General features: G+C 40.0%; 1 protein-coding gene across 4 annotated transcripts in view; it reads right to left on the reverse strand.

The window, feature by feature from the left end:
* The window catches only part of RTP4 (receptor transporter protein 4), a 114,346-nt gene extending 92,104 nt beyond the window's left edge, over positions 1-22,242 (reverse strand). Inside the window, exons 1-4 of one of the 4 annotated variants that reach the window (XM_079101487.1) lie at positions 22,025-22,242; positions 16,949-17,069; positions 13,332-13,443; positions 10,078-10,158 (exon numbers count right to left, since the gene is read on the reverse strand). In XM_079101487.1, the coding sequence (XP_078957613.1) occupies positions 10,078-10,158; positions 13,332-13,443; positions 16,949-17,069; positions 22,025-22,179 (469 nt within the window). In that variant the 5' untranslated portion in view covers positions 22,180-22,242. Of the gene's footprint in view, positions 1-6,312; positions 11,440-13,331; positions 13,444-16,948; positions 17,070-18,911; positions 20,038-22,024 lie in introns of those variants that run through there. The other 3 variants (XM_079101486.1, XM_079101488.1, XM_079101489.1) reach the window with 3 other exon arrangements.
* Positions 22,243-22,468: the final 226 nt, after the last annotated feature.

The raw sequence follows: 22,468 nt of genomic DNA on the forward strand, positions 1-22,468 counted from the left end.
TCCATTACAAGTTTTCTTAGGAACCTCCATACTGCTTTCCAGAGTGGTTGCGCATCTGGGAGTCTTAACACTGCAGTCTTTTAGAACCATTGCTGGGTGACTTGGCCAAGGCCTGCTCCCTGTGCAGACCCCCAATCCCTCATCCTCTCAAGGCCCTTTTAAGTTCTCAGGTCCTGTGACCTGCTCAAATTCTTTTGAAACACATTTCCAGAATTCCTAAGAAGCTGGGCCTGGTAGTACACACCTGGAACCCGAAGGACTCAGGAAGCTGAGGCAGGAGGATCACAAACTTGAGGCCAGACTTAGTAAGTTAGCAAGGCCTTCAGCAACTTAATGAGATTCTGTCTCAAAATTAAACATAAAAAGAGGTAGGGATGTGGATCAGTGCTTAAATACCCCTGGGCTCAATACATGGTAATAATAATAATTTTTTTTAAATTTATACATAAGAAATTGGAGGAATCCTTTATTTCTTGACTACTTATTTTCTTGTAGAGCACAAGTCAGTCATTTATTCACTGAAGATTTTTATCACTTAAGTGAAGACTTTAATATACTATCAAGGAAGGAGCATTTTACCTTTAACTTAAGGACAAGAAATAGACCTTAATTTCAGAGGATCTCACCTTTGTATCTCCCCTCAGTCGTGTGAGTGAACATGTCCGCTCCCCACCTTGGAAGGAACCGCTTTTTGATAATAGCATGTGGGATGATGATTCTTGGCCACCTACCTACATCAGAGTATTATCACTACACAGCACTTAAGAGGCACTCTAGAATACACTTCTCCTGGGATAACTAAACCAGTGGAAAATGGCAGTAATCACAGGTGTCTATACCTATGTGGGCTGCATTAGCCTTGGGCCTGTGGAGGCAGGGAGGGCTGCGGAGTTGATAGGGAAATTGTGGGCATGTGAATTGAGGTTCTTTGAGGAGCAATTACGGCCCAGAATACTGAGCAATTGTGGGAGGAAGTTGACGACTGTAATTGAAAAGCATAATATGGTAAGTCAATGGAGCAAAAAGGAGAGAAAATAGTGGAATTTACAACAGCAGGAGAGCAATGAAATGCCTTGTGTTTGATTGTTTTTGTCTCTTGTTTCCACAGAATTCTGAACGAGACTGAATCCTGACCTTGCCTTCTTCTAAGGACCATCCTGGGCAAATCACTTTCCCTCTCTTAGGCTTGGTTCCTTTGTAGAGACTAGGGTGACAGTGTATTGCAACATCATTGCTAGGAGTATATGAATCAATAGATTGTAAAAACAGCAGATGATGATGCAAGTCCATAAAAATATTTTCTGAATTTTCACTGTGTATAGGCACAGTACTAGATGTATACGAGCTGCAGATAAAAGGAGGTAAGTCCTGACTTTCAGGAAAATAGAGGCTGCTGGATAAAACAGACATGATTACTCAAGATCAGAAGGTAAAACACTAGTTTGCCCTAAGAAAAATCCAATTCATTTAAAATATTTTTTCAAATATTTTAAAGATTAGTCTGATTACCTTCTATTGTGAAAGATTATTTCCATAATTAAGTGAAAGAAGTTTTATTAGCATATTTCATTCAAGGGCATTGTGGTGAGTTGATGTAGTATCAACTATCATAATTATGAACTATCCTATTCCTAATGTCTTCTTTGATTCTAAGGGTTTAAGCATAGCCCTTTTTAAAAAGTCTGTAATTAAATGGAGTTGTCAAGGAAAGCCTGTGTTTTCGATTATACCATTCACAAGCCCTAGCCATCTAAAATGAGAGTTGATCCAAGATCTAATTTGAGACTCTTAGAGACATTAGTCATTGGATGATCAAGATTCCCCAAAATCAAAATAATCACAGGACATTTCTCCAGCTCTTTTCAAACTTTGGGCAAACTTCTTGACTCTGAGCAATTTGGGGGGAGGTGCTTGATGTTCTTTCTCTAATAATGTTTACTATATTCTTGAATTCCTTTCCAGCAGTATTTCATAGATATACCGTGGGTATATTATACCAAAGATGTACTGTGGGTATTTAGTTATTTGGACTCCTAACTCCTATCATATGTGGCCATTTTGAGGATTATATAGGATCATTCCAACTAACTATTTGCTGCTTTTAAAAATTAACCCCAAATTCAAATGATAAAAACAACCAATCTGTTACAGTGATGATTTTGTGGGTCAAGAATTCTGGAAGGGCTCGTTGGGTGATCTGTGTGTGGTCCACAGGGCACCACCTGGACAGCTGGAGCTGGAAGAGCCACTTCCACGATGGCTTCTTCACTCATATGCCTGGCTCTCCTGTGAGCCTTGTCCTCTCTCCTGACATGGAATCTCATCCACCAGGCCCTTTCTATGAGATTTGAGATTCTCATAGCATGTCGTCTCAGATAGTGGTACTTCTTAACTGGCAACTGAAGCAGGACTTTAGGAAGCAGATGTTGCAGCCAGATTAAGGAAAACTTCTATCTGGCACGACTCAACTTCACTTCTATGACATGTTACTGCTCAAGGTGGCAACAGTACCCACTCAGTCTGCCTCTTGATGGGAGCAGGACATGGTCACATTTTCTCAAGAGCATGTGGACTGGAATCCTATGTGGACATACTATCTGGAAACACTACAATGTGCCACAAAGATGATCAGCACACAGTCCAGGGGCCAGCAAACTTTTTCTGTAAGGGCCAAAGAGTAATTATTTTAGGCTTTAAAGCCATGTCGTTTCTGTCATAATCGCTCAACTCCTCCTTTACAGCACAAAGGTAGTCACGTTGATCCCCAAAGGTTATTGCTGGATTCCAATAAAATTGTCCTATAAGTCCAGCAACTTGGAACATTGAGGCAGGAGGATCTCAAGTTCAAGACCAGCCTCAGCAATTTAGGAAGACCCTGTATCAAAACAGGGATAGGAGTACAGCTCAGTGGTAGAGTACTACTGGATTCCATCCCAGTATAAAAAAAAGAAAAAGAAAAAGGAAAAAACCCACTTTATTTATAGAAGCAGAAGCAGGACAGGTTTGGTCCAGGGCCTATAGTCTGCTGACCTCTGATATAATGCATGACAAATAATGAGAGCTCAATAATAGTAGCAATTGCTATTGTCATTGTTACTCAGGGGTTTTCAAAATCACCAAATCTACTCCTCAGTCTCCCTTTCTTTTAGGTTTACAATTTTTTGTTAATAATGTCACAGATAATCTTAGGATTATTGTCCTGTTAGGAAAAATCTTATAACATTCATACATAAACATTAGACCACCAAGAGGGCATTTCACATTTCTGAGTATAGTGAATCATCATAAATACTCTGAATCAATGAGTAACACCTTCATTAACAAGTTTGCTAGCATTTTTTTTAACAAGTCTATCATTGATATCCTTGTTGTAGTGGTTTGTTATCAGTTTTATATTATCATCATTGATATGAGCATTCCATGCCAAATCTACAGAATAGTTTCAAATTTTCCAAGGGTTTGTATGATTCACTTCACTCATTAATTAGATTATCGAACAACCCAAGAGCCTATCTACAGTTGTTATGGAAACATTATCTTTTCCTGTTAATGAATTACTTCCTTTGGTTATTTTTGGTTTTGTAACAATTTGCTTTTCTACATCAGAAACTTCTATAAATTTCCTTACTCATCCTGATCTTTATTATTTCATGTTTCATTAAGTTTTAATACAGTCCCTGCATTTTATTATAGAAATTTTCAAACACACAAAAATATTGAAAAATGGTACAGTAAATATCCACTAATTTTTATCTGATTGTCATTAAATTCTTCAATAAACCATTTGTTTGAGGGAAAAAATGATGTATTTATCTTGATTCTTCATATTGAGTATTAGTAACCTCTCACTTGATTATCGAGATAGTCAATGTCTTTTCCATGGAAATGGTGTATTTAAATGTTGCCAACTTTCTGCATACCCCTGTGCATCTTTATCATGTTTATATATATTAAATACACAAATATACCCCACTAAATCCAGACTAACTAGTTCCCAAACTCAACTTTCTCATGGCTCAAACCCCAAAATGCTTTCAACCTAGTTTATGTCACCTTCCTACTAAATATGAGATGAAAGCAGAGTCACAGTGGACAAATATCTCAATCTTAATTCAAGGTAATTAAAATATCTTAATTTTGATATTTTATAAGAACAAATGAATACATTGTTAACTTCTGATGCCTGGTTTTGTTTCAGAGGGTGGCTTTTTTTTTTTTTTTTTTTTTTTTTTTTTTTTTTTTTTTAGAAAGAATGAGAAAGGCAGGCAATAAAGTATAGCAAGAATTATGGTCTCCAGATCAGCAACCTCTCCCACTAACTGGACTATAAGAGATTGTAAATCTCTTTTCCTCTCCAAGTTCGATTCTGTGTCCTCAGCTCAGTAAAAATCCACCTTATCCTAGATACAAGTGTGAAAATGTAAGGACTGAAAAGAATTCAGAAACCTAAGACCAAGTCATGAGGAAGACTGGATTGACATGATATCTTTGGGTTTTCATTCCTTGGGATTATTTTTCTTCAAAAGTTCTATTTCTACAAAATGAAGGGCCAGAAGCTTTTTTTTCAACGAAGTCTCCATTATTTTGCATCATAAATATAATCAAAACATACCCTTTAGCTAGAAATAGATTATCCCAGATGCCAAAAGAAAAAGAAAAAAGAAAATAAAACAGCCCACATAATTTCTTACACAATGACTCCAGAGAATCTTTTGTAGAAGACAATTGATTTCCACCAGCACACTCATTAATTTTCATGACACGGTCTCTAAGTTTTAGAAATAAATGGAGTTATTAATATTTGACGACAGTGGGTAGTATTTTGGGTCACCTCATTAAAGAAACTCCACGGTCAACTAAAAACAAGGAGGGAGTTCTGAACCCAGAGTCTAGACTTACAGCTGAGCCAATGACAAGGCAGGGGCTCTCCCAATGCAAAGGGTTTGGACTCACAGAGAAATCAAATTGATGTTTCTCATCCCATGTTAAAAAACAACAACAACAACAACAAAAGAAAGCATGGAAACAGGAAAAAGGAGAGTAGAACTCCAGGCCTGAATCTACAGCAACAACCAGGATAGGGACTGAGATTTGCTTCTATCTTCTAAACATAGAAACAATAATCCCTACCTCCAGAACGCAATTTTATGAAATTCAGCATATAAAAATGTTTTAACTGCAGAGCTATATATAAATATGAGTGGTAGTTCACTTTAAAATAGTCACTTATTTAGAAAATTTTTTTAGTTTCCATCAAATTTCCAACCTGTATAGTGATAGAAACCTAAGAAAGAAATAAAGAATTATGTTTAAGAAAATGATGGACTAACTGCCTAGGCTTCCCTATTCATTCAATGGTGATGTTTATTCATTCATTTGTGCTTTGCAGTGCTGGATACCAAACCCAGGGCCTCATGCTTGCTAGGCAATCTACCACTAAACTACCTTTGTCTAGACTACAAAGGCGATTTTTAAACGTCACTTTAATATTCTAAAACAGGTAGAGCCTTGGGCAGATTCATCTCTCAGCCTCACTTTCCCCAGCTGAAAAGAAGAATGTGCATCTGTGAATTTAAAGCTTCCTTTCAGCTTAGATAATTCACAACTCCAAGCATTTAACAAGGTCAGACCTGTTCATGTTGCTCTTCACCTTTCCCCCCACTTCTGGGAATTTCTCCATGAGCCAGGACAATGGTCTTTTTCCTGCATAGTCTGAAAATGGCTCAGGAGTTCTGCACCTGAACCCAACCATGAAACAGTCCTATATGAGCAGACACCGAGGGAGGAACACACCCAAGGGCTGTACTTACAAAGGGCCTCCTCAAGAACACTCAGAATCCCTCTCTAGGAGCCTTAGCACACTCTAAGGGTGAAGTTGAAATGTCAACTTGATTGGATTAAGAGATGGCATTGATTAAGAGGTTTCTGGGTGTGTCAATGAGGACGTGTCTAGGAGTGATTGGAATGTGGGATAGTGAACAGGAGACCCTTCCTAAGCGTGGGCAGCACTGCCCAATAGGGTGGTGGCTTGGATGGAAGAAAAGCTGTGAGAACAAGGAAGCAGATGCGGATGCTAGCTCGACTCTCCTAGAACAGGTTCTTGATTGCTGCTTTGATCATCTGAGGATAGAAGACACCCCTTCTTCACTCTTCCAAAGCAGACTCTGCCAGTGACTCTCCAGGTGGTTTCCAGAAGCCTTGGTCTCAGATGAGGGTAGAATGTTGATTCTTCCTGTTCTGGTGCTCTGTCTCTCTTGCCTATAGATGACCATTGTGGACTATCCAGGTTCTGGTCATGTAAGCCAATCTAATAAATCCCTTTTTTATAATCATACTTCTTGTTGATTCTGATACTGTAGAGAAGCCAGCTGATACACACAATATCATGTGGAGTGGTGTTTGCTTTCCCTTGATTTCTGGAAGTAACTTTGGTTTCTTCTGTGGGAGAAGAAATAAACATACTGCTTCTTTGAAATCACGAGACAAAATTCTCACCCATGGGTGCATGGGAATTCTCTATTTTGTAGAAAAGAGATTCCATAGAAACTTCAGGAGAAGGAAGCAAATAAGGCCCAGATAGAAAAGACTTCCTAAGTCTTGAAGGATGGGTGGGATTTGGATTGAGACAAGAAACAGGGAGATTACAGAAGTCAGTAAGTCTGTGGTCACTACTGGTATCCATTAGATCATCTCCTGAACAAACAGCCCAACAATAATACCCCAGAGCCTGCTTGGTGGCACAGGCCTGTAATCCCAGTGGCTCGGGAGGCTGAGGCAGGAGGATCACAAGTTCAAGGCCAGCCTCAGCAATTTAGTGAGGCCCTAAGCAAATCAGCAAGACCCTGTCTCTAAATAAAATACAAAAAATGGTCTGGGAATGTGACTCAGTGGTTAAGTGTCCCTGGGTTCAATCCCTGATACAAAGAAAAAAATAATAATGCCCCAGGTTCTTAGGAACCTCCTTAGGGTCTGTGCCAGATTCTATGTTCTCAGAATTTCCCTTTGTGCTGGTATCTTCACCTCCTCTGTTGTTGCTTCATAGCTACTGTTTTCCTAACCAACTTTTTCAGATTAATTTCAGATTAATGTTAATACTCCCATTGGATCATCTGCTTGACTTTTTTCAAGAGGTGGGTTGCTGAGGATTGAACCCAAGAGCACTTTACCATTGAACAATATCCCCAGCCCTTTTCATTTTTTTTTTTTTAATTTTTTATTTTGAGACAGAGTCTTGCTAAGTTGCTAAGGATCTTGCTATGTAGCTGAGGCTGGTCTCGAACTTATGATCCTCCTGTCTCAGCCTCCCAAGTGACTAGAATTGCAGGTGTGTGCCACAGAACCCAGATGTTGAATCTTGATTCAGCGTGTTATTCAGTTTTTCACTACTGATATGAACAGCTTAAAGGAAGAAAGATATATTTTGGCTTAGGGCTTTAAAAGTTCAGTGCATGGTCAATCAGGTCCAAGGCAGAAACATCATGGTGGAAGGGCCTGGCAGAGGAAAGCTACTTGGTTCATCTAATTGGGAAGCTAAGACAAAGGAGCCAGGGAGAAGTCAAACCCTTCCAGGGAATGCCTCAAGTGATCAACTAGGTCCCAGTAGTCCTTTTAGCCATCAGTGGATTAATATGAGGTCAGAGCTTTCATGCTCTAAGCATTGCCTAAAAGCCACACCCCTGAACCTTAGGACCATGCTTTCTATTCTTAGGACTTTTGGGGACATTTCAGATTCAAACCAAAGCATTCAGTCTTCACCCATGGATTCTATGTGTTTTAAACAGAATTCATCAGCTCTTGAAACCAAGTCCAGTGGCAGGGCAAACCTCAAGGTCCACATACGCTGGTGGCCCTGGGTCAATGCCCCAGGAAACTGCCTCTACAGCTCACTAGTGAGACAGCTGTGGACATTCCAAACTTCAAACCTGAGCACAGGTTGTGCAGAGAAAATCAGAGGGCTTCTCTTTGGAAATTCTGTGTTTTAAGTTAATCAGGACTTTCTCAGAAACCCACTGTAAACTTCTTGCACTCCATTGACTGGTCTTGTGCTTCCTTATGAACCATCTGCTGACGAGGGGACATGATTTTCCTTGAATAAACCAGGCCATCGCTTGGAACTAGGGGTGAGGTATGGAAGCTTTATGAGAGAGGTGGATGCCAAGAGACACTGAGGAATGGCAAGTGAAAGCTGGGCAGGCAAACTACAATGTGCACTGAGTTCAATTTTGACATCTCTCTGGGCTCTGAACCCATCTGCTCCATTCCCTTGCCTGTCCTAATTTTTCTGATTTCAGCATGGTGCCAGTGACAGGGGTCCCTACTTGTCTAAAGGTGGAATTTACTGACCTGGAAGGTAGAGAGAAGACATGGAGAGAAGAGTGGGGAAGAACTCTAAGCATAGTACTTAAGGACAAGTTTGGGGGTAAGATTTCCAACTCTGTGGTTGTCAGCCTGGGATCTGGAGCAAGATGCCCAGTCTCACTAAGCCTGTTTCCTCACCTATCAAATAAGGCTAACTGTACAGGCCTTACTCTGGCTGTGAAGATTAATTGAGATACTAGAAGTGGAATGCAAAGACCACTTCCAACAGATGTTCCATAAATGTTGGTATTTTATTGTTATTCGATGGAGGGAGGCTGAGAAACAGTACATAAAGAAAATGTCGAAGAGTGGAGTCAATAGCCTGCCTTGACTCTCAGCCTGGAGAGAGAGGCTTGATTTGAGAAGGAGAAATGTACTGCAGTCATTCCTATCTAGCTTTGCTCTCTTTGTTTTATAGTACAGCCTCAGAGAGCTACCCCTCACTCAGCTGGGCTAGGAGGCAGAGACTCGCTTCCCCAGTGCAGAGCTCTGCTCTCCTTCTTATCCCCGTACCTCACACACACACAGCAAGGGTGCCTCCGCTCAGCTGCGTGAACTTGGGTCAGTCCTGCTGCTTATCTGGGCTTTCCTTTTCCAATCTGTAAATTACTCATCTGTCATATTCCTCGGGCCCTAATATTCTGTACGACAAAGAAAAAAAACATTGAAATCTCGGCCTCACACTTTCAAAACGTTCCCATTTCCATCCCAGATTGTGTTCTGAACTTGGTATTATAATAGTTCTGAACTACTTTACTAGCTATAAGGAACTTAGCCTTCTTGGAACTTTTCTTATTTTAGAGGATAAAAAGAATGCAAAAACAAACCTGAGAGTGGGGCGTGGGGGTAGATGACTCATTCTCCTCCTCGAGTTATCTTTTGAATGGTTAATAGCTACCCGGTGCTACCCTATTCCTTATCTACCTGAATTCCATTCCAGACAAGTAAACAAAACGATCATGAAAAAGGCAATCTCACAGAGACGCTGTCAGGGCTGATGGACTCTGGTAATGAAATTATTCCAACCTCTGCCACCCACACAGATCTGGCAAGAACAAAAGAACAAAAGGGTGTTTGTGCAGATGCCTTGTCATAGTTTGTAAGCTGCTCAATGTCATTGCCTCAGGCTCCCAAATCTCTTAGCAAAGAGTAACTCACTCAGCCACAAGCCCTCCCAAAGGAAGGGCATCGCATTCACTATGATGAGGAGTCAGGAAATTAGATCTGTCCTAAAGCCCAAACTGCAGTGCCAGCTCGGTAAACCCACCTGAGGCTTTCTAGGTCCTGTATGAAAGTTATCACTCCCGTTTTGGGAATGAGCTATTAGAGAATCCTTGAATTTAAGCTCTGAAAGAATGTTCAAGGACACTATGCCAAACAAGCATGCTCATTACTTCAATCCAGTTAGTTAAATATCACAGCCAGAGTGTCCTCAGGCCTCACTTGAAGACTTCTAATGAGGGTTCCAACTGAATGTGCTGCAAGAACTCAGCAATTCAGAGAGGGAGTTGCAGGGCCCAACTGGGAGTCCACAGAAGCTGAGTAAGAAAACCCAGTGAGTGTGTGGAAGGGGTCATAGAATGGTCAAGAAATCCTGTAAAGTGCTGTAAGGAAGAAACTAGGTCTCCAGACCTAGTTTGGGGAACACAGAGCAGGGCCCCAGTTCAGGTTTACTCACGAGTCAGTGTTTGCATAAGGAGCGACAGAGAGATGTCCCACCTGGGCAGGCAAGAAGGAAATCCACCATTTCTCCTACCGGTTGCTTCCATGAGTGACAATTTGACTCTTGAACAGCTTCGTCTTCCAGAATTGTGTTACAAGAGCAAAAAGTATTGGTTTAGTTATAGGAGACCCCAACTGTCATCTTACGTTTGCTTGTAATTACCGTTGTGACCTTGGACAAGTTTAAAAAGCATCTGAAACTTGGATACAAACCAGAGATTATTGGGTGTTTTTCTAGTGCTAGACTTAACTTTCCATTTACTAGACTGTTTTACTTCACTGTAAAGTATCACTTAAAATTTTTATTCAGTAGAAATGGAAATAATTTCTGCCCAGTGAAACTAATAGTCCCAAAGTTTACAGTTTATGATCCCATTAAACCAGTTTTTTGTATAGCTTGTAACCCGAGAGCTATTAAATTGATTTTATGTCTATAGCTTCTCAGATGTACTTCAGGCCAGTTTTAAATCTTACTGTTTCCTCATTAATTAAAGAGTTTCAGTAAAAATCTTTGAAACGTGTTCATTTACTATCTGTACCAGAAACATGATTTTACCTTGTTAAAAATTATACTTTAACAGGCAACTCAGTTCTGCCTCCAAGGATCTGGGTCCTTATCTGTTGAAAAATGCATTAGGACCAGAGGGTCTCTAAAAGCTTACTCTAAGGTATCTGAGCCACTAAGCCACCTGGGACTCTCTTTCCCAACATCCTGGGGTCTCCAGGGAAAAGGATATCCTATCTCTCTGGAGGAAGAATTAGTGACTACAGTACTGCTTCCTGCCATACCCAGCCCCACAAAGCAGTGGTCAAATTGCATTAGAAAGCTTTCGGCCTTCAGTGCCTCTGAGGTTTAGAAGTTCTCAGGAGCCAGAATACATTGTTTGGTCCAGTTTACCTCATTGCTCTACCTCTTCCTCCACCAATCACTCCCTGCTTCTCTTTAAAACCTTGAAAAATCCCCAGTTCTGCATCTACAGCTTTCAGTTTAATCCAGAGGTCAGGACATTACCCTTGAGTGTTCACCTTTTTGACATCCCTAAGTGGAAATCTGTGTCTTTGTTCCCAGCAGAGACCCAGGGGTCAAACAGCTACTCCTTTCACTCTGCGGAAGGGGATGGGTCAGTATTCCTTTCTAAAATCACTCTGGCTCTGACCTCAGACGAATCTTTCCTTCCAAACCTCCAGAGGCATCTTTTCTTCTGCCCTCCTGGCCTGAGGATGTTCAAGGCATCATGCTGAAGGCTAAAGGTGCCTTGTTCACAGGATAAAGATGTGAAGTGTAGTTGGGGGCAGAGAACACGACAGGTGCTTGAGGAAAGGTTGAGCATTGTATTTCATTTCCCTTGAAATCCATAGCTGCAATTAGTGAGCAACACATGGAAAATTTTCATTACAGAGGATGACTGATTCTGTTAACAGCAGTTTTTCCCAAGCCTTCTCAGGTCAGATCTCTGCCTAAGAACCATCTCAGTCCTTGGAGCATTCACAAAATAAATATCTTTCCGTTTCTGAGTCCTATTTAGTTGCCTGGCATGGCTGATAAGGATCACTCAAGGCTTAGTGGGAGGTGCTGAATTCCTCTTCTCAACTCTCTCCCCTTCAATAATATCCCAATCCATTTCAGAAATAAATTTTCCATGTGTTCCTTGGCATGAGAATAGAATGATGTTCCCAGGCTGTTGACCATCTCCTCACCACCCATGGACGGATGTTGTTCAGGGTCAATGGTACATGGTAGGAAAAAATAGACAAGTTTTCACGCATTTTATTACGAATTAAAATTTTTCTGCACTCAACGCACCTCTCCATTACCTAGGGCAGAGCCCACCTACCACCCCCCACCTTGTATTCACCAGCAGCTCACAGAGTTGGATCTTAGTAGTGGAAGTAGTGTTAGTCTAGGGCTGTCTCACTGTTCATAAAGAAAAAACATTCTTCCAACTGAAAATCGTGCAGTTGTGACCATATCTAATTGTGATTAGAGAAAAAGAGTAAAGAAGAAAAGAGAAGGAGATATGAGAAAAGAAAGGGGAAATGGGCATATTAGAATAAGCGAAATAAAGTGGCATTTACCTTAATTTTTATTAGTTATATGAGTACATAGTTTAAGAAACATGAAATAGTTCTATAGCGGTTATTACAAAAGTAGTCCTTTCCAGTCCCTGCCAACTTCCATCTTCACGCCCCACAGCAATTTGTTTACTCTTTTTAAACTTTTTCTTCTGGTACTCAGCTACATGTTTCTGTTTCTTGGTTTTTTAGTTTTTGATAATATTCCACTGATTTCCTATCATCAAGATAAGAATTTAATTTTCTTACACCATCAGCCTCTACGAAAGTATACTTCTCTTCCCCTCAAATACTTTTAAGCATATTTTTGATAAACCAATATTCACTCCTAATATTTAATATTATGACTATTTCAATATTATTCATGTACACCATGTAGAGTACTACACCATGTAGAGTACTCTACTGAATTTGTTGTCTGGTACAACCTTTCTTTCAGCCCATGAAGTTAATGCTTGCTTAGGTTTTTACTTCTTGTTTCTCTTTTTACTTTTCCATTTATACCTAGTTCATCCCAAAATTCTGTTGAAAATGTAAATTCCTCTCTATACATTCAAATGCATCAGGTAGCCTCTGGGTTACCTTTGATTTTCTGGTGGGAACATTACCTCCTGGAGCCTTCTCTCAGCAACCCCTACCTGAATGGGTTTCTTTCTAGGTTGATCACTTTACCAGTGTTCTGGTATCACCTCAGGCTTCTCCTGCATTCTGAGAACTTTCTTAGTCTCTTCTTATCCCAAGGCTCCATGCATTCCTTATACATTTTTTACTATCTTATCTTTTTGGAGCGCATCCTCTAGTAGTTTCCTGGGAATGGATGCATGGAGAGAAGAGGGTAAAATTTTAAGTCTTTGAGAATATGAAAATAAAATTCATTCTATGTCTATGTGTGACAAAGTTTTGTCTGGGCATAGAATCCTATGTTGGAAATAATTTTCCCTCAGAACTTTGAAGGCTGAAAGTTTGTTCCATTGTCTTTCAGCTTCCAGTTTTCTAATCAGCTACTGTCTAGAGCTTGAAATTAAACAGAGAGCCAAGAACTCTTTGATATTTGAGGAAATCCTCTAAGATGAAAGGCAGAGACAAAAATCAACATGGGAAAAGTGAGCCAGAAAAAAAAGTCAGTGCAAGAACCAGAAAATGATACAAACAAAAGCATTAATGCCTCTTCTTTATACCTGGTGCTAGAAATTTCACAACAACGTGTCTTGGTGTGAGTCTTTGTTCATTCATTGTGCAGGCAAGCCCCTTGGTAAAAATTTTTCCATCAAGAAATCGTCTCCTTTGGTTCTAGGAAAGAATTTTTAAACTAATTATATATTTATTTTAGGAAAGAATTTTTTTAAATCCCTTTCATAATTCCCTTCCCCTCATCATCTGTTTTCTTTTTCAGGAGCTTGCATTCTTCAGTTACTGGGTCTCTGAACTCAATCCACTGGTTTTATGTAGTTCCTATTTTCTATGTGTGGGCAAGTAGTTGGGCATCTAGTAAGGGTATTTTTCAATTTACACAATCAAGAGAAACCAAGAATAAATGCTCAGGAGACTGCAAACAGTGAATCCAATGAAACAATTAGGATTTCTTGCTCAGTCAAGATCTCATCCAGTTTTCAGACTCAACTCATTTTCTGAAAGAGAGATCAGGTCCCCAGGAGGAAGAATGCTACAAGGAACTTCCAGCTCTTCCCCAAGGGGATACATGGTCATGTATTCAGGTAACTGTATGCTGGAGAAAGGCAAATACCCAGAAAGCTAGAGAGATTTTGGATTCAAGGTCTGAATCGATATTAATCCCTAATCATCTGAAGCAAATCATAGCCTTCTGTGAAAGGAAAAACCAAGTAATAAGAGTCAGGTCAGGCTCACCATGGGTCCACTGCTTCCATAGACTCACCCAGTGGTGATTTCCCTACTCCCCAAATACATAATTGGAATGAATACATGTGGTAGATGACAGATGGCTTCATTTATTCTTTACTCTATGGATTGACAGCTACTATAATGGGTTGAGGTATAGCTCAATGGTATACCCAGGGTGTAGCCTAGCACATGCAAATCCCTGCATTTAATCCCCAGCAACACACACACACACACACACAGACACACAAGTGCTACTATAATGAGAAATTCTTAGGACCCTCCCTGAAAGTCAAGATATGATATTATGAAAACAAAAATATTACTTCTCAGGGGGAATGGCAGAGATTAGTGCTATGCTTAGAAGCTAAAAAATACAGAGGTAGTAATCTCCAGGGTATCATCATTCAATTCACCAATATGGCCCCTAGAAAAACCAATCAGATCCTGGAATATGACAGTGGGCTATCTCACACTCAACCAAGCAGAGGTATGATAGCAACTGCTGTGCCAGCAGTGGAATTTTGCCTAGGGTAAATTCAGATAGCTTCAGATACATGGGATTTACACATTGACCTGGCAAATGCATTCCTTTCCATCCTGAACATTTTCCCCCAAATTTGTGAGTCAGAAACTTAATCCTAAATGCAACAGCAATAAGAGGTGGGACTTTTTCTTTTTTTTGCAGGGGTGGGGGAGTTCTGGGGATTGAACCAAGGGCCTTGCACATGCTAAATAAGCATTCTACATCCTCAGTCCTTTTTAAATTTTATTTTTATACAGAATCTCACTAAGTTGCTCAGTTTGGCCTTGACCTTGTGATCAAAAGAGGCTAAGACACTTATCTAGAGGTGGCAATGTGGGGTTTTCACTTATCACCAGCCAACAGAGGAAAGGAAAGGCCAATCTTGATTTATCAATGATTTAGCTCAATATGTGGTGAAAGCTGAAAGTAGACTGTGGCTGCACTGGGCCTTGAAAGGCAGTGGAGAGGAGTAACACTCCCAATGGGTAAAACTTTGGTGCACCAGGTCATCCACTTCATTTTAAAAAGTGAAATAGCCCAGTGAGAATAAGCATGAACTCACATGCAGTGGCAAATGTTTTAACTGATTGGTCAGAGGCCTAGAAGGAAAAATATGGGAAAATTAGAGACAATGAGATCTAGGGAGGAGAAATGTGAATGAATTTTTAAGAATGAACACAAAATGTAAAGGTCTGTGTCTTCTTTTAATACCCACCAGAAAGTACCCACCATATAAGAGGCACAAAACAATCAAGTAGACAGAGTGACATAGTCAGTTGATGATGGTGGCCTCTGTCACTGGCCACTCTAGTACTAGCATTATGGGTGTGTGAAAGGAATAGCCACAGAGGTGGGCGGGTAGACTACAAATGGGCCCCAAATCGCAAGTCTACTCTCACTAAGACTGATATAAATAATATCACTGCTGAGTATCCAATCTGCCAAGAGTGTGTAAGCCCTCAATATGGTCTCATCCCTTGAGTATAAAAACCAACACCTTGGTGGCAAATAGGTTACATTATACTCTTTCCATCACGGATAGGGTAGTGACTTATTTTGATTGAAAACGAGCACATATTTCAGATATGGGCTTGCAACTCTTGTTTGCAGGACTTTGACCGGCACCTCTCCCAGGGCTTATGGGCACTTGATCCACAAACGCAAGATCTCAGATGTTATGCATTAAATCTCATGCCCCTAAATTCACATGTGGAAGTGCTAACCACTGATACCTCAGAATGTGACCACATTTGAAAATAGGGTCCTTGGAGATGTAATTAACTATGATGAAGTCATATTGGAGTCGGCAGGCCCCTAATTCAATACAACCAGTATCCTTATTTAAAAACATGAAATTTTGACACATATATGCACACAGGAGAATACCATAGGAAAGAGAGGCAGGGATCAAAGTGACACATCTACAAACCAAGTAACTCCAATGATTGCAAACCAACCCCCAGAAGCTGGGCATCGGGCAAGCAACATTCTCAGAGGCCCAGCCAACTAATACACCACATAACATCCCTTAGACCAAGGGACAGAATTTGTATCAAAAATATAAACAGCAGTGGTGATATAACCATGGGATTTCCTGGTTTTATCAATCATAATCTGTCAGGCTGATACATCAATGATCTTAAACATGCAGCATCAGGAGCTGCCTTCTTTTTGAGTCACCATCTACCATAGCACACCCTGAATTAATGATCATTATATGATGCTGCTACCCCAGTAGGTAGACTATATGGTTCTGGAGTAGAAGTAGGAGTGGCCTGCTAACCATTACTCACATCAGTTTAGTTGTGTTTTGTGTGTTTCCCATCTTACGTTCATTAGTACTGCCAAAGAGAAATCTTCCCTCTGCATATTGAAGGGTGAGCAGGTAGGGTGTAAGACAGTGTCCTAGGCTTAACAGTGGGTAATAAGAGTCTTATAATTCTATAGGTGAACTCTTACTGTCTTTTTGGTGGCTGGTTGGCACCCTCTCCATTAGAGGATTTCCTGAGTTCCAAATACCTGTAATAAATGTCTTCAGAGAATAAAGCTCTGCTCCTCTTGGATTGGGTGAAAAGCAGTCACCAGGTTACATGGGAATAGGAGGAAAGAAACTTGTTATAAAGGCTATCAGTCAATCCTCCTACTTCAACATTCCTATTATCTACTTTCAGAGCTATTGGTTGACTATAGTTTTGGAGGCTTTCTGAAATTGTGCCATGGATTTCCCATATTTACATATATTCCAGATCACTACTGTGCTCAGTTACCTGTCTCTAGTTCATCTGTTTTCTAGTTTCTAATCATTCTCCTTGCCCTTATGAATTTCTATCTTTACTCCCCTTTTACTGTCACTCAGTGTGATTTCAAGAGAGATCAGAGGTAAATGCAAACGTTCAATCCTCTATGTTTTACCTTAACCAATTTTTTAGATGGAGAATCTGAGGTCCAAGCAGAGACAATGGCTTGCACCAGGTTATAAAACATAAGCAGGTCACAAGTGAATTCTCCAGGCATGTCTTCAGAGCAATATTCTCTGTGAAAGAACCAAAAAGGTATGAAAATAGGAAGAATGCAGAAATTCAGTAGGATGGTTTGGAGAGAGGAATAGGGAGTAAGGCAGAGTACTATAAGGGTGGGCTGAGAGTAAAAGGAAAGAGATTTTTAATGCTTTTATTAGTGTATTATAGTTATACACAATAGTGGGGTCATTTTGATATGATCATACATGCAGGGAATATAATTTACTCCATTTTAGTGCCCAGTGATTTTTCTTTCCCTCCCCCCCATCCCTGTTCCCTTTCCTCTCATCTACTGCCCTTCCATTTATTTATGTATTTATTTATTTATTTTTAATTGGTGCTTTATAGATACACATAAAGGTGGAAGTCATTGTGGTATATTCATATATGTACCTAGCAAGCATAATATGGTCAAGTTCATTCTGCAGTTCCTCCTTTTTCCCATCCCTCCTCCCTCTCCCTCAATCCCCTTCCTCAAATTTAGAAGCTTCTACATGAAAATGGAAAAAAAAGTGTTAAGAGAGAGCTGACAGAAGGGAGAAAACCTCTGCCAACTACTCATTTAATGGAGGATTAAATTAAATTGATAATATATAAAGAACTCAAAAAATTTAACATCAAAAAACAAATACCCCAAATCGATAAATGGGTAACAGAACTAAACAGACATTTCTCAGAAAAAGAAATACAGATGACCAATAAATATATGAAAAATGTTGAACTGTCCTAAAAATCAGGGAAATGCAAATCAAAACTACACTGCGATTTCATCTCACTCCAGTTAGAGTAGCAATTACCAAGGATACAAATAATAATAAATTCTGGAAAGGATGTAGGGAAAAATGTCCACTTATACATTGTTAATGGGACTACAATTTAATATAACCACTCTGGAAAGCAGCATGAAGATTCCTCAAAAGACTAGTCAAGAACCACCATAAGACCCAGCCATCCCATTCACATTTATCCAAAAGAACTAAAATCAGAATACTATAGTGATACAGGCACATCTATGTTTATAACAGCGCAATTCATACTAGCCAAGTTATGAAACCAACCCAAATGTCTATCAATAAATAAATGGGTAAAGAAAATGCAGTGTACATATACACAATGGAGTTCTACTCAGCCATAAAGAAGAATAAAATAATGGCATTTGTTGATAAACAGTTGGAACTGGAAAATGTCATGCTCAGTGAAATAAGCCAGACTAAGAAAGTCAAGGAAAGATATTTTTATCCTTGAATTTTTTGGCCTCTGTATTCAATATTCAGGCTTCTTGTTCACTGTCTTTAAATTCCTTCAAATTATTCATTGTCTTCAGCAGCCCCCATCTGTTTACTGCTATCCTGTTGCAAAACATAGTCCTATTTCTATTCTGTATTCTTTTCCAGAAATATGTTTTTACAATGTGGTTCTACTCAAATTGCCCAGATCCATAAGTATTCATGATGATTCCTCATTACCTGTGGGATGAAATCCAAACTCTTAGTTACTAAGTAACCCTGAATTAAGTGGTTAACAGTGGGATAACAGGGAAAAATGGAGGAAAGAGATGAGAGCAACCTGATAAAAGAAGAGATAATGAAGGTTAGTGACAGAAGCTAAACATGACTCCAAGGTCATAAGGTTGGGTGACTGGGGCGAATTAAAACAGAAAGTCGGACACAAAGATGAGTGTGGTTTCAAACATGGTAACATAGAGAAAAGTCAGTATGGACAGTCACACAGAAATGATGGGACAGGTGAAAAATAGTTGAAAGAAATAGCCTTGTACTATGGGGTCTCAGTATCAGTAACTTCATACATGCCTCCTGTTATTGTCAAATGTCCCCAAAAGGTTAATGTGTCCCCAGTAGAAGCAGCAATGTACAGAGGTAGAACTTCTAGGAGGTGACTGGATCATGAAGGCACTGAACTCATTAAAGGATTAATCTATCAAAGTGAATAGACTATGGGGAGGGATGGAAACTGTAGGAGGTGGTGTCTAGTTGGAGAAAGTAGGACTCTTGTTATTATCCACTTTGATAAAGCAAAATAATCTGTCTACTTCAAGACCTTAAATTAACACAGTTAACACAGTTCCTGGGGATTAGGACATGGATATTCACAGGGGAGTTTCATTCAGTATTGTGGCAACACAATAACTTTCTGCACTCATAAACCTTAGTTTTTGTCAAGATTTGATCAATATGTACTAATACCAGCGAATGAGGGCATGAATAAATAAATGAAGACCTTTTAATGATTCAATACATATTTATTACTGGGTCCATCATGTGCATGGCCATGTTTCAGACTATCTTCATTGTATATTCAGGAAACCAGTGCTGCTTTTACATGCTTAACCCTGCATGATCTCAAAGCAAATCTGCTGTCATATTAAAATGGTCACCACTTTATTGATTAACATGGAATCAAGACAAGAGAACAAAGCAAACCTACAATTTAAACTTAAACTTATTTTGCTCCCACCATATGGCTATAAATAGTATAAAAAATATTGCAATACCGCCAATCACTAAAATGTCAGCTGAAGTAAGTTCTAAGGGTACCTCACCAGGAGTCGCATTACCATACAGAATTAAGAAATGCCCTGGCTTTGGGGTAGAGGGTGGGGATTCAGTTGGCTTTTTGATGTGTCCCTGTGAGCCCCTTACACAGACACCCAGCGTACATGCCTCACAATTGCTCCTATCATGGGGCCCATCCAACCCCACGACAGGAGCAACCGGCATCTTCCTGAAGTTATGTCCGTAGTAGTTGTGCAGAATACACTGAGCCAGGTTATTCAGAATTCTCATGGTGCTATCTGAGGAGAACTCAGGATTCTCAAATTGGGACCAGGAACACTTCTGGCACCTCTGAGCAAAAACCCGCATAAGGACCTGGCCCTGGGTTGTCCGACGCTCCCTATACATGTGGCACAGGATCTTCACTTGAGCAGAAGTCCAACTTCGATGGCATGAGGAACACCAGAACCTGCAAGCAGAAGAAAGAAGCTGTGTCCTCAGCTGGCAATGCTGACCTGAGGGAAAATGGCCCTGATCTGAGATCCCTTTCAATTAGCACATGATTAGAAAAAGGTTTTTCCTGTGATTGTCTGGGTTTCTGCCTACATGTTGTCCCCAAATCTGCCTCTTTTACTAGTAAAAACATCTCTGGATGCCTTAGAGAAAAAAGAATTTCTACCATCTGCAGTTAAATTTGTTCCCCATTACGGTGACAGAAAACTTTTATAAAGTAACTATTTCAAGGCAAATACTGTAATCAGTGTCTTATGATGTCATTTCATTTTGTCTTTAAATCATTCCTATGAAGTAGGCATTATTGAGCACAATATCCAGATAAGGAAACTGGATCATAATAGGTCTACACAACCTCTTCAGGACATACAGGGTAAAGTAAAGGCATGTTTTCCAATCATAGGCCATTTGAAGTCAACCTCGTTTATCCCTCTACTATGACACACCATTCTCATGAGCAAGCGGCCAATCTTGCACCTAGAGAAATAGACTAGGATTTGGAACCATAATATTTAGGTGGAAGATCTGAGTCCATGGTTTGCATCAGAGGACACTGGCAAAGCACCTTCCTTTTCTATACCTCAACTTTTAAATATATAAAAAGGAAAATGTTCAAGGATTATGTTGTCAGCATCAAATGAGAAAATGTATGTGAAAATATAAAATACAAAATGCTTTTCAAAAGCTGATTTGATATTTTCCAAAAGCATGCTGGTTGGTTGCTTTTCCCATCTCAAAATGACTTTCAAATCGATTTATCTAGTGTCAAAGTGATAAGAGACATTGTGAGTCTGGTGTGAAGAGAGACACACATGTCACTGAATTACAGAGCAGAACAGAATGGGTGCACGTGGGCTCTGCCAAGTGGCTTAAAAACTGTCTTCAGAGCTGTAGAAGGCTTCATTTTAAAAATTGGATTCTGTAGCTCAAAATAAACATAAATATTGTATAATATTAATAAATTATATTATTTAAAAATATATATTACTTTTATTATATACATAACCATTACCTGATGAGACTATAGAGGAAGGAACTTACTCAGCTTAGGAGGACCAGGGAAGGCCTTAATGAGGCACAGCCCTTGAGTATTCCTTGAAGGGTGAGTAGGGAGGGAATGAGGAAAGGGGCCTGCCAAACAGGCACAACATTGTCACAGGGTATGGCCTAAGAGTGCATTTCCTGCTGATAGATCATAAGGATTGGCACAGAGCATGCCTGAGGTAGGATAGGGGCAGACAGCAGGGTAATAGGTGAGATAAGTAAACTGAGGTCCTAGGTGTCAGTCATATAGAGGACTTGATTGTCCAGGTTGGTCATGCTCACCCTCCTGACATGGGTAAGGAAGCTGGTTCCTGCAACCTGGAGGCTTGCTGGGGGTGAAAGAGGGGATATCTAATAGGGAGGGGCATTATTGAAGCTCCATGAACTAGGTTTTAGATTTAGATTTTGTAGCATCATTATTTCCAATTATCCCCAGGTCTTTATTAATGTTCAAAGTGACTGCTTGATCTTAGTAGAATGTTAGAATGTTAAAGCAAGGATCAAGTCTCAGACTACTAATCAGTACCAGGGCACAGAGAGTTGCTACAGCCTGGGAGGCTGGTCAGGACTAACTGATGAGGGAGACTGCAGAGGAATCTAGGGGTTACTGCACCAGATGAGTGATAAGAGACTAGGAGGGCAGATTTATAGAGCCTGGAAAAATTTTGCAAAGATTTCCAAAAACATTTAGGGAAGGAAACCTAGTAAAAGAAGAAACTTCCTGCATTTAAACAAGAGGGAGGCTAAGAGTCTGTTAGACCTTAAAGAGCACTGTAACCACAGTAGCTTGGAGAACCTGGTGACATTTATTGTTTCAGCAAGTTCACAAAGGGATAATGCAAGGCTGGGCTGAGCCTCTCTGCTCAGGAAGGCCTAATATTGAGCAAAGCCACACTCACCTGCCAAATGCTCTCTGCAGGTACTGCCTCCACCCTCGGGCCATGCCACCCGGCTGAATGTTCTCATTCAACTTCAGGGTCCATTTGGCCCAGGGTTCCTCCTGCTGGATCAGTGATTGAAACGTCTGCTCCCATGTACTGATATCCAAATACATTTTCCTTCTCTGTTGAGCTTCAGGATTCAGTGAACACGATTTCAGTACTGCTCAATTCCCAACAAAAGAAGACTTCCGTTTCCCCGTTCAGTTCAGTTTCAGTTTCCTTTTCTGAACACAGACTTTTTTTTTTTTTTTTAATTTTCATTTTCAGCTGAAAACGAAACAGAACAATTCTTTGTTCTGAAGACAGAGGGCAGCAGAGTTTTGTTACTTCGTTAACAGGCCTTGCTAGAGAGCTGACTACAGTGATCTGTTCTAGACTCTGGTGGCACCTACAAGTCAACTT

This window comes from Sciurus vulgaris (genome assembly GCF_902686455.1).
Source record: "Sciurus vulgaris genome assembly, chromosome: 10".
Classification (NCBI taxonomy): domain Eukaryota; kingdom Metazoa; phylum Chordata; class Mammalia; order Rodentia; family Sciuridae; genus Sciurus; species Sciurus vulgaris.